The sequence below is a fragment of the Theropithecus gelada genome, chromosome 5 (genome assembly GCF_003255815.1).
Source record: "Theropithecus gelada isolate Dixy chromosome 5, Tgel_1.0, whole genome shotgun sequence".
In the NCBI taxonomy this organism is placed as follows: Eukaryota; Metazoa; Chordata; class Mammalia; order Primates; family Cercopithecidae; genus Theropithecus; species Theropithecus gelada.
In genome coordinates, this window is record NC_037672.1 from 59,446,128 (window position 1) to 59,464,659 (window position 18,532).

Here is an 18,532-nt window from a genome sequence, read left to right on the forward strand (position 1 = left end):
AGAATTTAAAATGTAGTTAGAAAAATCAGCCATTATTTGATTTGCACTCTTTTGAAAATAGACAGGAAAATTAAGTAGGGGACACCTCTCTATAGCAAAGGACCATTCTAAATACCAAAAACCACAGAAGGATGAGTTTTTAAAATCTTTTCTGAGGCCGGGCACGGTGGCTCAAGCCTGTAATCCCAGCACTTTGGGAGGCCGAGACGGGCGGGTCACAAGGTCAGGAGATCGAGACCATCCTGGCTAACATGGTGAAACCCCGTCTCTACTAAAAAAATACAAAACCTAGCCGGGCGAGGTGGCGGGCGCCCGTAGTCCCAGCTACTTGGGAGGCTGAGCAGGAGAATGGCGTGAACCTGGGAGGCGGAGCTTGCAGTGAGCTGAGATCTGGCCACTGCACTCCAGTCTGGGCGACAAAGCGAGACTCTGTCTCAACAAAAAAAACAAAACAAAACAAAAAAAATCTTTTCTGAAACTGTTAGTGAAATCTAAAACTTTTAATGAAACAAAAAAATACATCTATTGATCAGAACATGAATGTGGTAAAAGCTAGCATATATAAAGATGGCTTTGAAATGGCCCATAAGTCTTTTTAAAGAAGGTATAATTAAATCACTACTTGGTTGAAAATGGACTTCATAACAGTCCAAATCTGCCTCCATTCATACCTAAGTGTTAGTAAAACTGTTATGGGGCAAAATCTTTATTAGATCAATCGTTCTAAAAATTCAGCTAGAATCTATTTTAAAAGGAAAGCTTGCCTCCCCTCATCTGATTAATAATGGAGTTAAGAGGTAAAAAAGGGCAAAGTGTGGTGTTTAGAATGCAATTCTGGAAGTTAGGAGTGTTGGATTAAATCCCTGTCTTCAAATTGGTTTCTGTTTCCTGCTGAATTTCATCATTTGTTCATGATAAGATGACTTACCATTCATATTACAAATAGGACAGCTAGCAAAGCAGGGACCGGGAGATGTTGCATGTCCTGTGTTTACTGGACAGAAATAGATAATGAAGACAGCGGCCATCAACTCTGTTCCCCTGGGCATAAAGGAACAAACTGTTTGGGTGGGTGGGTCAACATGAAGAGCCATTTCAGGAACTAGGTTTAGGACTTAGGTCAAGTTCCAGCACCATCCTATCCCACAAAATGACCAGAGAGAGTTTTCAGTGGTCATTAAAAAAAAAAAAAAAATTAACCAGCCAGGCGCGGTGGCTCACACCTGTAATCCCAGCATTTTGGGAGGCCGAAGCAGGCGGATCCCAAGGTCAGTAGATAGAGACCATCCTGGCCAACATGGTGAAACCCCATCTCTACTAAAAATACAAAAACATTATCTGGGCATGGTGGCGTGCACCTGTAGTCCCAGCTGCTCAGGAGGCTGAGGCAGGAGAATCGCTTGAACCCAGGAGGAGGGGGTTGCAGTGAGCCAAGATTGCGCCACTGCACTCCAGCCTGGCGACAGAGATGGACTTCGTCTATATTATAGGCTCATGCCTGTAATCCCAGCAACTTGGGAGGCCGAGGCGGTCAGATCACCTGAGGTCAGGAGTTCAAGACCAACCTGACCAATATGGTGAAACCCTGTCTTTACTAAAAATACAAAAATTAACTGGGCGTGGTGGCATGGGCCTGTAGTCCCAGCTACTTGGAAGGCTGAGGCAGGAGAATTGCTTGAACCCAGGAGGCAGAGGTTGCAGTGAGCTGAGATCATGCCACTGCATTCCAGCCTGGGTGACAGAGTGAGACTCTGTCTCAAAAAAAAGAAAACAGGCCGGGCACGGTGGCTCAAGCCTGTAATCCCAGCACTTTGGGAGGCCGAGACGGGCGGATCACGAGGTCAGCAGATCGAGACCATCCTGGCTAACACGGTGAAACCCCGTCTCTACTAAAAAATACAAAAAAATAGCCGGGCGAGGTGGCGGGCGCCTGTAGTCCCAGCTACACGGGAGGCTGAGGCAGGAGAATGGCGTAAACCCGGGAGGCGGAGCTTGCTGTGAGCTGAGATTCGGCCACTGCACTCCAGCCTGGGCGACAGAGCGAGACTCCGTCTCAAAAAAAAAAAAAAAAAAAAAGAAAACAAAAATGAAGTGTGCTGTCTTAGTGTCTTGTTATTATGTCCTAATAGCCATACACAACTCATTAGAAGGATATCCTATGGTGCCTGTGTTGAGCTCTCTAGGCTTAATCTAATGACTTCTTTAGCTGATGACCACTTTGTGATGGAGTGCTGTGTGTTGAATTACTCCTCTCCCCTGCTTCCTCCTCCTATTCTTATCCTAAAATTAATAAGACATTGTGCCTATTTTTCATCCTCTTGGATAGTTATTGTCATTGTTAAAGACTTCAGATATAATTCCTACCTAGGTCCCTCAAACCAATAGTTTGAGAAACTGTTGTTAACCCAGGTATAGTGTATTAATTTTCTGATCAACAGTGGATACTAGCTGAAGCATATACTAAAATACATATCAGGGCTGAACAATTTGAGATTTTTATAAATCATGATTTATCTCTATTTTGTTTCTAAAATCAAAATATTAATCAAGTTTTATACCACTCTTTGATCAGAAGTACTTAGAACTAAAAGTCAACTTATCGAGCTTAAAGCCGTAGGGTTACACTATGAAATTTAACATACTTGGGAAATGTAAATTTATGGATAGATTTTCTTTATTAATGACTACTAATAATGGCCTGTAATCAAAGAAAAACCTTTAGCAAATAATTACCAACTTAATTGCTGTATAAATAAGGTAATTCTTGAATTTCTAATTGTCTTTCCTGCTGAACCTTAATGTCAAAATAAATTATCTTAGTAGTAAGTTTGTTTCCTTATATGTAGATATAATTTACATTAATTGAAGGTGATTTTTCATCATTTATTGACTAACCTCTGCCAACTCTTTGTATAAATATGAAAATATCTCTGCACTAGGCAAAAGAAAAGGATTAGATTAGGGCCTTGAGTATGGACTATCCCAAGGTTACTATTAGAAGTCAGATTTGAAATCTAAGTAACTTCCCTCATTCTCTCTTCAAATTCTCTGATACCAATTTGCTTCAAAAGATAGAGTGGACTTTTAAAATGAGTAATTAATATTATTTTCAGGAATTGAGTTTTCTTGATATACTAGGTACCATTTTCAGTACATACCAAATCTCCCAATCTGCTGTGTTCAAATACAGGTTTCATATGTGTGAATATTGTAACTTCTCTAATTTAGATTAACTATCTTTGTTGTTTGACAGTGAACACCTCTAAGTAGAATCAAAGGGAAGTGAGAGTAAAACCAGTAATAAAGGAACTTGTACACTTTCCATTATCTTTCTTCCTCTCCCCAGGAATGGTTTATGGCACTAGCACCAGTAGTTTTGTCTAGATGTGGTAACCTTGTCTTCTTCCCATTATGTTCCTACCCTATCATTATTTTCCACACTGTTCTAAGCTAAAGAATGACTGAGTTGGCCGGGCGCGGTGGCTCAAGCCTGTAATCCCAGCACTTTGGGAGGCCGAGACAGGCGGATCATGAGGTCAGGAGATCGAGACCATCCTGGCTAACATGGTGAAACCCCGTCTCTACTAAAAAATGCAAAAAAACTAGCCGAGCGAGGTGGCGGGCGCCTGTAGTCCCAGCTACTCGGGAGGCTGAGGCAGGAGAATGGCATAAATCCGGAAGTGGAGCTTGCAGTGAGCTGAGATCCAGCCACTGCACTCCAGCCTGGGCAACAGAGTGAGACTCCGTCTCAAAAAAGAAAAAGAATGACTGAGTCCGTCTGTCTTTATCCCATCTTATATGTTGTGTGCCAAGCCTCTGCAGTGCTCTCCTAAGCCAGTCTGTCCTGTGGGGACCTTGTTTTTGAAAACTCTGAGAACAACACCATTCATAGTCCTATCATCCTTGCCTCACCTAAGTAACATACAGCCCTGCTGCCTGGAGTCCTCTCTGCCTCTCTGCCTCTCTGCTTTCCCCAGATTGGGTGTAATAAAACATCTAAATAATCGTAAGCATTGCATGGAAAGTTTCTCTGAAAAGTTGTGGATCATTCCAGAGATGTAAAATGTACTGTGGTGAAAAGTTTAATTTTGCACATTGTGGCTTTAGAATTCTCCCTCTTACCTAAGAAAATAGTGCAGCAGCAAAATAATAATAATAGAATTCTGCCTCACAGTCTAGGTGTGTGATTTAATTTCTTTCATTTTAAGACTTTGCTTTATTCCTAGCCCTTGTGGTAGCTGTTCTGCGCTTCATACAACTGAAACCGAAGGTTTTAAACCCATGGCTGAATATTAGTGGATTGGTGGCGCTGTGTCTGGCTTCCTTCGGAATGACCTTACTTGGTAATTTTCAGGTACTTGATTTGGCCTTTTTCACCTCCCTCTGACACTGGTAAGACCTTCACTTGTGAGATTATCAAAGCTATTGAGGTATAATCACCATATGGCCCATATAATTCTGCACGAACCTTTTTTTTAAAAAATTAGGACTCTTTTCCATGGCGCCTGGGAGGCGTTCAGCTATTTCAAGATGAAGCTGAACATCTCCTTCCCAGCCATTGGCTGCCAGAAACTCATTAAAGTGGAAGATGAACACAAACTTCGTACCTTTTTTTTTTTTTTTTTTTTTTTTTTTGAGACGGAGTCTCGCTCTGTCGCCCAGACTGGAGTGCAGTGGCGAGATCTCGGCTCACTGCAAGCTCTGCCCCCCAGGTTCATGCCGTTCTCCTGCCTCAGCCTCTGGTGTAGCTGGGACCACAGGCACCCGCCACCACGCCCGGCTAATTTTTTTTTTTGTATTTTTAGTAGAGACGGGGTTTCACCATGTTAGCCAGGATGGTCTCCATCTCCTGACCTCGTGATCCGCCCGTCTCGGCCTCCCAGAGTGCTGGGATTACAGGCGTGAGCCACCGCGCCCAGCCAAACTTCCTACTTTTTATGAGAAGCCTATGGCCACAGAAGTTGCTGCTTAAGCTCTGGGTGACGAATGGAAGGGTTATGTGGTCCGAATCAGTGGTGGGAATGACAAACAAGGTTTCCCCATGAAGCAGGGTATCTTGACCCAGAGCTATGCCCACCTGCTACTAAGGGGCATTCCTGTTACAGACCAAGGAAAGCTGGAGAAAGAAAGAGAAAATCAGTTCGTGGTTGCATTGTGGATGCCAATCTGAGCATTCTCAACTTTGTTATTGTAAAAAAAAAGAGAGAAGGCTCTTCCTGGACTGATACTAGGATGCCTCGTCGCCTGGGCCCTAAAAGAGCTAGCAGAATCGGCAAACTTTTCTTTTTTTTTTTTTTTGAGACAGAGTCTCGCTCTGTCGCCCACGCTGGAGTGCAGTGGGGCCATCTCGGCTCACTGCAACCTCCGCCTCCCGGGTTCACGCCATTCTCCTGCCTCAGCCTCCCGAGTAGCTGGGACCACAGGTGCCCGCCACCACGCCCAGCTAATTTTTTGTATTTTTAGTAGAGACGGGGTTTCACCATGTTAACCAGGATGGTCTTGATCTCCTGACCTCGCCATCTGCCCGCCTCGGCCTCCCAAGTTGCTGGGATTATAGGCGTGAGCCACCGCACCGGGTCAAACTTTTCAGTCTCTCTAAAGAAAATGATGTCTGCCAGTATGTTGTAAGAAAGCCCTTAAACAAAGAAGGTAAGAAACCTGGGACCAAAGCACCCAAGATTCAGCGTCTTGTTACTCCATGTGTCCTGCAGCACAAACGGCAGCGTATTGCTCTGAAGAAGCAGTGTGCTAAGAAAAATAGGGAAGAGGCTGCAGAATATGCTAAACTTTTGGCCAAGAGAATGAAGGAGGCTAAAGAGAAGCGCAAGGAACAAATTGTGAAGAGACGCAGACTTTCTTCTCTGCGGGCTTCTACTTCTAAGTCTGAATCCAGGCAGGGAAAAGATTTTTTGAGTGACAAATAAGATCAGATTCAAAAAATTAAAAAAAAAAATTAGGAACATTGGTTCCTAATATGCACAGGTTCTCCAGAATTCAGCCCTTCTAATCTCTCAGGCTGGTCTTCCTGAGTTCTCTTAAACGTGCGAGGGTGTTAAATATGCCTATGAAATACAGTGTGGCTACTGAGAAAAGCAGCTACTAGAACAGCTGTATATTTTCTACAGAGGATTTCCAAGTGGTTTATACTTTTTTCGCAACAAATTGGATCCTAATGTACCCTTCTAGAAAACCAATAGGATCATTGCCTTTCTATAACTAAACACCAAACATCCTTTTTGGATAAAGCATGCTTTCAGATTAGCAAGTTTATGCGGAAGTCAAGTTTGAAAGCCCAGAATTTCTCTAGGACACTTATGGCTTGTATAAAGATATACTACTCCTAACTCTTCTTCCTAGAAATTCAGAAGCCCAAGGTCACAACCTTTAAGCATAATTTTCTTTGCCAATACCATTACCCAACTCTTGACAAGAATGATTTTATTTGTAAAAGAGACAAGGAAACCTCTGTACTATGATAGTGGCTGACTGATTTCCCTCCCTCCCCACCAACCTCCAACCTATGCTATTGATACTACTGCTAGAAACTTCCTCCTTGTGGGCAAACACTGATCCTGACACTCTTCCCCTTGTCTGTTGAATGAAACCCCAAAAGGCATAGGCATTAAAGACCCTCAGCATTCTAGTGTTAATTTAGTAACGTTCCTAATGAAAATAGTAGTGGATTTTCTAAGGCCATTTCTTGTCCTACCCTCAGCACTGCTGATTCATTCCCAAATGAATGGATCAGTCATTCCCAAAGACTTCCCCTGGCACATAGTAGCAACCCAATAAGTATTTTTTGCTTGGCGAGTTGTAAATGGGCAATCCCACCAATTCCTCTAACTGTTCTATCTCCCATCTATATCCAGCTAAGCAACTAGAAAGCTGCATTCTTAGAATATATTGGCTGAGGCAGTGATTACCAGGAGAATATTTGAGAGTTTATCCTGTTACGATCCAAAATGTAAGGCAAGGCATGGGGCATTTTAACTGAAATTTTGGTGGGAGTCTTTCCTCCACTTGCCGGCCTGTGCTGAGGGTACAGGCATGTTGTAAAGTGCTCAATCACTATTGTTTCTCTCAATCAGGGCTTTGATGAGTTACTAAGAACTCATTTTGTTCTTTAGGAAAGTCCTAGAAAAATCCCCAAGATTGGGTGGCTTTGGTGAACCACAAATACTCAAGACCATGAATGTTGACACCGCTTATGAAGAACGTTGGCTGAAATGTAACAGAATACATGAGAAATGACGAATTAGTTTCCCATGGAGAAACCAGGTGGCTAGTATATGGGATGGGAGACAGACTTTTCAATCAATCCCTCATTATAATTTTTTTAAGTTTAAACTATGTAACTATATTATCTTGTTTTAAAGATTAAAAATAATAAATGAATAGATTTATATAGCTTGGAAAACCAGTTTTCTAGAAGCAAAATTTGATTTCAGGTATCATTATTTTAAATAATTTTGAAAATATATCTTTTGAACTGTGAGAGAAAACATGGCTTCTTCCAAAAAAGAGGTAAAAATCCTACAGCCAAAAACAATAGAAAAAAGTGTAAAAGGAAAGTAATATTGATTTCATGCAACCATTATGAACAACAATGTCAAACAACAAAACATCTGAAGGCAATAGCAATTCAAAAAAATAATACTTTCACAATGGGTTTAAAAGCCATATCTTCGACAATCGATTTTACTTTCCTATATGTGCAATTAAAAAATATATGTTGAAGAAAAGGAAAAGGAAGAAAATTTTTAAAAAATATGTAAATATATAATAATGAACTTTTATCATACCACTGTGCTGTAGCCTGGGCAACAGAGCAAGACCCCATCTCAAATACATATATATGTATACAAACATACACTCTAGGTTTGATGAAGACGTGGATAGACTTTGTTTTTTCTTTTTTTGAAGAAGTGGATAGTCTTGGTGAAGTATGATTCACTAAAAAAAATTATGATCTAATGGTGATAATCTGAAAAATATGTATATTTACATATGTATACACATGAAAATACAAAAAGAGTTTTAAGTGATGGATATATTTTTAAAATATCAGTGGGTAATGATTTGGGGAGTTTACATCTATAACCCCCAACAGCAATAACCTAAATGGGAGTCCTCTATAAAAGCCTTGAGTATGAATCTTCAAATACTGTTGTCCTACTGTGGGTCTCTATATGTGGCAAAAGCTCATAGGTGACAGTTTTTCTTATTACTATGGGAAAATAAAACTAAAAAAAAAATTCTTATTAACAATGAATTAGGGCCGGGTGTGGTGTCTCACGCCTGTAATCCCAGCACTTTGGGAGGCCAAGGCAGGTGGATCATCTGAGGTTGGGAGTTTGAGATCAACATGGTAAAACCCCATTTCTACTAAAATACAAAAATTAACTGGGCGTGGTGGCATATGTCTGTAATCCCAGCTACTTGGGAGGCTGAGACATGAGAATCGCTTGAATCCAGGAGTCTGAGGTTGCAGTGAGTGGAGATCGCACTACTGCACTCCAGCCTGGGTGACAGAGTGAGACTGTGTGTCAAACAAACAAACAATAACAACAACAAAAACAATTACTTAGGCCAGGCACCATGGTGGTTCATGCCTGTAATCCCAGCACTTTGGGAGGCTGAGGCAGGAGAATCACTTGAATCCGGGAGTCAGAGATTGCAGTGAACCAAAATCATGCTGCTGCACTCCAGTCTGGGCGACAGAACACTCCATCTCAAAAAACAAACAAACAAACAAACAATGAATTAGTCACATTACATAGACGGGCCAGTTTTGTAAGAGTGAAGAACAGAGCTTAAAGGGTTTTAGTTATCTGTGCCAATTAAATATTGACTTGCCTAGAATTGGCTGTCCTCCATCAGTAAATATATATTGGCCAGGATTGATGGCTCACGCTTGTAATCTCAGCACTTTGGGAGGCTGAGGCGGGATTACTTGAGCTCAGAAGTTCATGACCAGTCTAGGCAACGTAGGGAGACACCATCTCTATAAAAAAAAATAAGATAAAAAATGAGCACTCTCCTCCTGCTGCCAAAGGTGCTGAAAGGAAAGAAGGCCAAAGTGAAGAAGGTGGCTCTGGCCCCTGCTGTCGTGAAGAAGCAGGAGGCCAAGAAAGTGGTGAATCCCTGGTTTGAGAAAAGGCCTAAGAATTTTGGCATTGGATGGGACATCCAGCCCAAAAGTGACCTCACTCGCTTTGTGAAATTGCCCCGCTATATCAGGCTGCAACGGCAGACAGCCATCCTCTATAAGCAGCTGTGATTAACCTCTGTAAGTGTTTCCTGCAATTAACCAGTTCACCTAGGCCCTGGACCGCCAACCAGCTACTCAGCTGCGCTCGCTAGCCCACAGGTACAGACCAGAGACAAAGCAAGAGAAGAAGCAGAGGCTGTTGGCCTGGGCTGAGAAGAAAGCTGCTGGCAAAGAGGACGTCCCCACTAAGAGATCACCTGCCCTTCAAGCAGGAGTTAACACTGTCACCACCTTGGAGGAGAACAAAAAGGCTCAGCTGGTGGTGATTGCACACGATGTGGATCCCATCGAGCTAGTTGTCTTCCTGCCTGCCCTGTGTCGTAAAATGGGGGTCTTTTACTGCATTATCAAGGGGAAGGCAAGACTGGGACGTCTAGTCCACAGGAAGACCTGCTCCACTCTCGCCTTCACACGGGTTAACTTGGAAGACAAAGGAGCTTTGGCTAAGCTGGTGGAAGCTATCAGGACCATTTACAACAACAGATCCGATGAGATCCTCCGTCGCTGGGGAGGCAATTTCCTGGGTCCCAAGTTTGTAGCTCACATTGCCAAGCTCAAAAAGGCAAAGGCTAAAGAACTTACCACCAAGCTGGGTTAAATGTACACTGTTGAGTTTTCTGTACATAAAATTTTCCTTCAAAACAAAAAAATTAGCCAGGCATGGTGGCGTGCACCTGTGGTCCCAGCTACTCCAGAGGCTAAGGTGGGAGGATCGCTTTGAGCCAGGGAGCCGTGATCACGCCACTGTATTTCAGCCTGGGAGACAGAGTAAAGACCCTGTCTCAAAAACAAAAAAAACCCAAAAAACGAAACACACACACACACACACACACACACACACACACACACACACACAAAGCAAAAACCATGTCCGAATCCCTGGTCGCATTTTCTTAGCCTGGAAAAGTTTGGGGTGTATGCTTGTAGAAACATTTCTTTTTCTGTAACTCTCCTGTTGTTTTCTTTTACTTTTTCTAAACAAATGTTTTTAAGGGTTGGGGCTATTGTTTATTTCCTTCATCCCCTCAGAGTTCAAACCATTTGAGAATAGAACAAAGAACTAATCTTTGTACAATCTATTATCCCATTGTTGGGATATTTCTTTTCCTATCTTTTCCCCTCATATATTCATTCAACTTGCCTGTCTTCTTTGCTGAATGGGCTTTCATGTGTCATTATCCATTCATCCCTAAGCTCACGAATGATGAAGAAATCCATAACGTCGGAACCTCTTTGACTTTTGGATTTGGCACGTTGACCTGCTGGATCCAGGCTGCGCTGACACTCAAGGTCAACATCAAGAATGAAGGACGGAAAGTTGGAATTCCACGAGTTATTCTGTCGGCGTCTATCACTCTCTGTGTGGTCCTCTGTATCCTTCGAATGTGAAAAGGTTCTTTTGCCAGTAAGATGAAAACAAGGAAGTTGTCTCTGTAGCAGAACCCAGTGGGTTAGGATATTCTGCCAGATTATCTCAGAATCTTAAGGCAAAACAAAGGTAAATGGGTATAAAAACAAAAACTCTCAGACCGATTTTTCATGCCAAAGGGGAGATGGAGAAATAAAAATAAAACAAGGTCTGCCCTCTCCAGATTGTTTCAGTCTTCAGGAATGGTGTCATACACTCTCCTTTCACTAATGATGTAAAACTTCTTATTTGTGAAAATCAGAGAATGCATAGCCAAAAAAGAATTGTCATTTTTCTCTCCAGCTTAAAAAAATTCATTTGTGATTTTATTAATGGCCCTGTTATTTCATTTCATTTGTAGCTCTGAAATGAATTTCAGAGGACCAGTACATTTATATCTTTCCGGAAAACAATGAAGCTTTTCTGGAAGACAAATTCAAGCTCTAGATTAATGCTGCATGTGTAGTTTTCCTCAAATATTTGAGGCTTTGGGGTGCTATCCGTTTCCCTTCCTCCCCTCAGAGTTTGAACTAATTGAGAGTGGATGCTAGAAGCCAGATGGGGATGAAGAAATCAGCCTTTATCCTAGTAAACCTGGAAAGGAAAATGCCGCAGGTCTCCTCTCTCACACCTTGGAATTCAACTTAACCCTCCAGTAACAAGCAGAGAAGCCAGGGAAAGGCAGAGGAGAGCACCTCACTCCGCTTAGCCCCACACAGATCCCAGAGACAGTCTAGCTTAGGATGGAGTGCAGTGACCTCACCTACTGGTAGTCTGGCCCAATAGAAGCCTGCCAATTCCCATCCCACCAATCAAATCAGTCACTCATTCCATGGCATGGAGTAATCAGAAGTGTTCAACACTTTGGGAGGTGGAGGCAGTAGGATCACTTGAAGCCAGGAGCTCAAGATCCACCTGGACAACAAAGGGAGACCCTGTCTCTACAAAAAAATATATATATAAAATTCAGCTGGGTGTTTTGGCAAGCACCTGTAATCCCAGCTACTGGGGAGGCTGAGGTGGGCTCGCTTGAGCCCAGGAGTTTGAGGCTGCAGTGAGCTAAGATTGACTCTGTCTCTAACCATCAATCAATCAATCAATCAATAAAAAAGGCCTGGTGCTGTGGCTCATGCTGTAATCCTAGTGCTTTGGGAGGCTGAGGCAGGAGGGTTGCTTAAGTCCAGGAGTTCAAGACCAGCCTGGGCAAGATAGCAAAACCTGGTCTCTATAAAAATTTATTTTAGAAAAATTAGCAGGGTGTGGTGGTGTGCACCTGTAGTCCAAGCTACTTGGGAGGCTGGGTGGGGAGGATTGCTTGATCCCAGGAATTTGAGGCTGCAGTGAGCTGTGATCATGCCACTGCAATCCAGCCTGGGTGACAGAGTGAGACCCTGGCTCAAAAAATAAAAGGCAAAAATAAAAGAAATGTTCCCTCCAATAAGGCCCTCCTCAGGAAACCAGAGAAAGGAATCAAGGTTCCTAAAGGGTGTATTGTACAGAAAACACAATTACACATCTTCAGTCATCATAATCACCAATATTTAGACACTGTGCTAGGCATTATTCTAAGTACTTTAAATGTATCAACTCTTTTTATCCTCACTTAACATGTAAGAACAGTGAATCACAGAGAAGTTTAATTTGCCTAAGATCACACAGATGATGTGTGGTGGATCAAGATTCAAACTCAGGCTCAGCTCTTGCACTCTTAACCACTACAGGACCCCAAGTTAGAGAAAGTAGCTTCAGAATGAAACAATGGCATTTGCAGCAACCTGGTTGGAATTGGAGACCATTATTCTAAGTGAAGTAACTCAAGAATGAAAAAGCAAATGTCCTACGTTTTTACTCATAAGTGGGAGCTAGGCTGTGAGGACACAAAGGCATAAGAATGACACAGTGGACTTTGGGGACTCAGGGGAAAGGATGGGAGGGGGATGAAGGATAAAAGACTACAAATTGGGTACACTATACACTGCTTGGGTGGGGGGTGCACCAAAATCCCAGAAATCATCAACTAAATAACTTATTCATGCAACCAAACACCACGTTCCCCAAAATCCTATTGAAATATAAATAAATATAAATAAGTTCAAAAATAGCTAGAAAAAAATTAAGTATATCAATTCAAAAAAAGAGAGAGAGAAAGTAGCTTTAAAATATGAATAGAAGCAGACCCTAAGATGAGGGGGGAAAAGAATAAAATATGAAAACATACATAGTTCAGAGCCCATTCTCTAGTTAGTGGAGTATTTGAACTATTTATTTCTTCATTCACAAATTCCCATTTCACCATTTTGCTGATTTTTCAAAGCTCTACAGTCACATTAGATAGAGAACATTTAAGGACTTAAGTTCAAGCCAAAAAACTTGGTTCTTGCTAGCAACCTAATAAATACTCTATGAACAAAAAGATCAAAACTCTGCCAATATAAGATATAAGGAGATATGCTTTCTCCATTAATTTAAGTAATAAGTTAATATTGCTTTGGCAATAGTTTGCACCCTTGTTCAGAAGAATGTGCAGGCTTTAAATTATTCCAAGATGTTTTTTGTGATTTAAGACAGGGTCTCATTGTGTTGCCTAGGCTGGAGTGCAGGGGCATGATATTGGCTCACTGCAACCTCTGCCTCCCGAGTTCAAGCCATCCTCCCATCTCAGCCTCGAGAGTAGCTGGGATTACAGGCACACACCACAACACCCGGCTAATTTTTGCAGTTTTAGTAGAGACGTGGTTTCTCCATGTTGTCCAGGCTGGTCTCGAACTACTGGGCTCAAGTGATACACACTGCTCAGCCTTCCAAAGTGTTGGGATTACAGGCATGAGCCACCTTGCCCGGCCTATCCCAGGTTTTGAGCTTTCACCAAATGCTTCTGTTTCATGCTCTTTCTGAACACATGGAATCTTTTTTTTTTCCCCCTTCGGTTCTCAGGTGAATGGATTAAGGCCCAGTCAGAGCAAAGTTTGGCTGAAGTAATTTCACACTCTTGCTCTCTGAAAATTTCCCGATTTCAGGTCTTGAGGATAAAACTAATTCTAAGGAGACATTTCTGATCTTTCTAAGTAAATGTATTTAGTTCCTCAGACACTTGGCCTTTCACTAAAGCATGCTATGAACTTTTTACCCTTCTTCCCAGCTCCTCCCTCCATTTATTCGGTTGTGTATATACAGATACAGATACACACACACACACACACACACACACACACACATTCCATATATATCCAAGCATAAAAGTCTCATCTGTTTTTCCTTTTTTAAAGATGGAGCCTTGCTGTCGCCCTAGCTAGAGAGCAGTGGTGCAGTCATAGTTCACTGCAGCCTCAAACTCCTGGGCTCAAGTGATCTTCCCACCTCAGCATTCCAAAGCACTGGGATTACAGGCGTGAGTTACCCCACCCGGCCTCATCTGTTTATACAAGTTTAAATGTGATATGAGGAATGAAACTAGTCTATACAGTATTGTCTGAAAGACAATAGTAAAAATTAGAAGAGACAGACGGGCCAGCCACTCAGACACTGTTAGTAGCACTGCAGAGCCACACACAGCTTACATGTCAGTAGTTAGTAATTTCATATGTTCGAAATTATTTCTGCAGATATAATGATAACTACGAATTCATAGTCATTTGCAATTTGCAGTGCTTTCTTCTTTTTTTTTTTTTTTTTTTTGAGATGGAGTCTCCCTCTGTCACCCAGCCTGAAGTGCAGTGGCTGGTCTCGGCTCACCATTTGCAGTGATATTTTTAAAATTAGCTTTATTTTGGCTGGGTGCGGTGGCTCACGCCTGTAATCCCAGCACTTTGGGAGGCCGAGGCGGATGGATCACCTGAGGTTGGGAGTTCAAGACCAGCCTAACCAACATGGAGAAACTCCATCTCTACTAAAAATGCAAAATTAGCCAGGTGTGGTGGCGCATGTCTGTAATCCCAGCTACTCGGGAGGCTGAGGCAGGAGAATCGCTTGAACCCGGGAGGCGGAGGTTGCGGTGACCCGAGATCACGCCATTGCACTCCAGCCTGGGCAACAAGAGTGAAACTCTGCCTCAAAGAAAAAAAAAAAAAATTGCTTTATTTTTCTGGCCAATTAATTACTTTGGAATTGTAATCCTTTTTCTAATCTCCCAGTTTTGTAAGCAGCTACAGAGTACAGCTGTTGAATACATGGCTCAGGAGTTAGAGTGCTTGTTTGAGTCCAGCTCAGCCAATTAATACCTGTGTGACCTCAGGTAAGTTACTTACCCATTTGGTCTCAGTTTCCCTATTTTTAAACAAACTGACAATTATTTGGATAAGAGAGTATTTAAGGGCAAATAGAACATGTAAAAAAGAGAAACAAAAACAATGATAATAGGATTGTTGTGAGGATTAAGTGATACTATCCATGAAAGCACCTAAAAGCATGTCTACCACCAAATAGAAGCTCAATAATGTTAACTGTTATTATTCATATAGATTTTCCTGTTCAAGAAACTCTAGCAGGCCACCAGTTTTGCTAGTGAGGAGGAGAGCCAGACTTTTCCTATAATCTGTCTCTGCCCTGAAAAGATTCCAGTTTTAATGTGGCTGATGAGGGTATTCTCCTTGACTGCTTCTCCCCAGACTTCATCCTCATGGCCCAAAGCATCCACATGTATGCAGCCAGGGTCCAGTGGGGCCTGGTCATGTGCTTCCTGTCTTATTTTGGCACCTTTGCCGTGGAGTTCCGGCATTACCGCTATGAGATTGTTTGCTCTGAGTACCAGGAGAATTTCCTAAGCTTCTCAGAAAGCCTGTCAGAAGCTTCTGAGTATCAGACTGACCAGGTGTAACCCATCAGTTTTTCCTTGCTGGTGAGGTGGGTGTGATGGGGGAGGGGCCAGTAGGACACACTCACGGGACTTGACACAGAACCTCATTTCACACACACACACACACACACACACACACACACACGTTCATGGCCACCTTTGCCAAATGAGCTTTTCAGGGCGAGTTATTTCTTTAATGAAAAAGCACAAGCCCTTATGTGTCGAAATACACGCTGTTACACTGAAAATATATGCACGACAGAGCAAGAAGCTTGTGCATGATCACTTCTTATCCTTCCCCTTCCCAGCACTCCCTCCTCTTCCCATTCTCTCCACATGTCTCAAGCACCCTACCGAGTAGGGCAGGCCAAATGTTCCTTGGGAGTAATGCCAACTCCCGAAGTTGCCTTCAGGTCCAAAGGGCTTGGAACCAGCTCGTGAGGAAGTTCTGAATCTGGCACTAATATTCTTGAATGGATAATAGTGTATCATCGAATAGGACAGAAATTGTATTGAGATGTGACCCTGTGTCGCCTGTAGAAAGGTATGGTGAGTAGAACTTTCCCACAAAAGCCCCCTTCGTCGCTGTTCAGTGGTCGGCTGCGTGGATCTCAGGAGAGACATATGCCACAGACTGTGAGAGCAAAGCCTGCCACCGTGATCTGGACTTGATGCACTGTAACTGAGAATGATTTCCAAATGTGAATATGTGTAGGGACGTGGTCTGCCAGGCCTGGAACAAGAAGGGGGCAGTGAAGGTATGGTTTAGTGTTTGCTTTCATAGTATGCCATGTACAATGTTTTATATTTCATAGTTTATTTTTCTTTTAAGTAACTACCATGAGTCTCTCTAAGCCTCATGGACAAAGATGTAGACCAAATGCAAGAGCTGAACTTGCTTTGGGTTCAACCATGATCAAAGAAAAACAGAGGTCACCGGCAGGCTTACATTGGAAGCTATGAAAATATCACAGAAAAATGGAAAGAAAGATGGATGTGCAGAGGTAATAAAAAGAGCTGCTGCTGGACATTTATCAAAGATAGGCACCTTAGAGTATCTTGTTGCAAGTCCAAATCAGGGGAGACTTTGTTAATACATATCTTTTGCTCAAATTTAGTAGGTTTTTTTTTTTTTTTTGATTAAGGGCTTTTCAAATTTGGAATTTATAGAATCCGATTAAAAGAATACCCTTCCTAAAAACCAAATGGACACAGCTGGCTCCCCTGCTAGCCAACCCGCAGTTCCCAGTTCCCACCTGCTGAGAGTTCAGAACTCAGACTGTAGGTGTGGGCTTTTGAGACTGTGCTTCATGAAGAACAGAATTCCAAATTCAAACTATGTTGGAGTGAGCCAAGTGGACAGACCCTCCATGAGTGCACTTTCTTTCAAGAAATCCCCAGATTGACCCCATAGAGGTCTGGGATTACATGGAATATAATATGAAAAACATTTTTCAGGCTGGGTGTGGGGCTTATGCCTGTAATCCCAGCACTTTGGGAGGCCGAGGCAGGCGAATCACCTGAGTCGGGAGCTCGAGACCAGCCTGACCAACGTGAAGAAACCCTATCTCTACTAAAAAAAAATACAAAATTAGCTGGGTGTCATGGCGCATGCCTGTAATCCCAGCTACTCAAGAGGCTGAGGCAGGAGAATCACTTGAACCTGGGAGGCAGAGGTTGCGGTGAGCCAAGATCAAGCCATTGCACTCCAGCCTGGGCAACAAGAGCGAAACTCCATCTCAAAAAAAAAAAAGAAAAACATTTTTTAATTCAACCCAAGATCTGAACTTCTTGAGGAAAAGGTCAATGTCTTTTCATCTCTGTATTTTTCCCCACCTCTTAGCACAGTGCCTGGCACGTATTAGGTGCTCAATAAATGTCTGTTGAATAGAATTATTGATCATTTAAGAGTGGGAAAAAGGAGTGTCAGAGAGACTCAAAGATGCGTGAGGGAGCATGGAAGATGGCTGTTTCATGTGAGACAGGAATGGAAGAAGTCATGAATAGGGATAAGATGGGGGAGTGAGAATCCCTGTAAGTAAAATGTGAGGAAAGGAACAAGCTGAGAACAAGGTTGTCCTGTCAAAAAGGCGTCTTACTGTAAATAGTCCAAGGTGACATTTGTTAGTTTTGAATACTGCTTTTGGGTTTCTTTTTTTCCTTTTTATATTTTAAAATTTTTATCAAAGAACAAAGACTTATGTAGTTTTCTTTTATTCTACACAATCCAAATTAAACAGCTTTTGGTGATGCAACTGTACACTTTCTTAAGAATATATCTAATACATTTTAGCAGAACCAAGCAATGACTGACATGATTCATTGGGATCTGGCCACTAAATAAAATTCTTTTATGCATAATTGTGATTTCTTTGTCTCTTGCACCACTATTTCTTCTCTAATATTAAAACATGTGAAAACCCTGTCAGATATTATGTTAAAAATTAACTTACGTGTTATATTGGTAGAGTGTTTTCCAGCACCATCAACCAATTCTGTGATTTTCCCGGACACCAATTGAGTATCTCCAATTCAATTCTGACACTAACTACCCGGGGTTTGTGTCAGATTCCACAGGTTTAAGGGCTGAGTCCCACAAGACTGCCTCACTTCCACTGCCAGTCACAAATACTGGGCCCACAGGTGACCCTCACTTCTGTCCAGATTGGCTACAAAGTCGAAGGGGCTCCCACACACCACCCGCTTAAGGTTCAAATAATTTGCTAGAACAGCTCACAGAACTCAGGAAAATCCTTACACTTGAGGGTTTATGATGAAGGCTACAACTTAGGACGAGCCAAACTGAAAAGAAGCAGAGAGGGCAAGGCATGGGGAGGTGCCTGGAGCTCTACGCCCGCTCAGAGCGCATCATCCTCCCAGCACCTTGCTGTGTTCATCTACCTGGGAGCTCTCCAAATGTTACCATTCAAGAGTTTATTTTATGGAGCTGGATCTCCAGATGCCCTCTCTCCCCAAAGCTCAAAGGTCAGGAGGTGTTCCTGCTGACCAGCCTGAGCCTGAGGTTATCCAGGGGCCCCACCCTAAGTGACCTCATTAGCAT

At 42.5% G+C, this 18,532-nt stretch overlaps 1 protein-coding gene and 2 pseudogenes across 2 annotated transcripts in view; all 3 read left to right on the forward strand.

The window, feature by feature from the left end:
• The window catches only part of TMEM150C (transmembrane protein 150C), an 89,219-nt gene extending 71,383 nt beyond the window's left edge, over positions 1-17,836 (forward strand). For both annotated transcript variants that reach the window (XM_025385195.1, XM_025385196.1), the window contains exons 6-8: positions 4,227-4,354; positions 10,466-10,643; positions 15,284-17,836. In XM_025385195.1, the coding sequence (XP_025240980.1) occupies positions 4,227-4,354; positions 10,466-10,643; positions 15,284-15,492 (515 nt within the window). In that variant the 3' untranslated portion in view covers positions 15,493-17,836. The remainder of the gene's footprint in view (positions 1-4,226; positions 4,355-10,465; positions 10,644-15,283) is intronic.
• LOC112625148 lies at positions 4,531-5,924 on the forward strand (annotated as a pseudogene).
• LOC112625149 lies at positions 9,029-9,869 on the forward strand (annotated as a pseudogene).
• Positions 17,837-18,532: the final 696 nt, after the last annotated feature.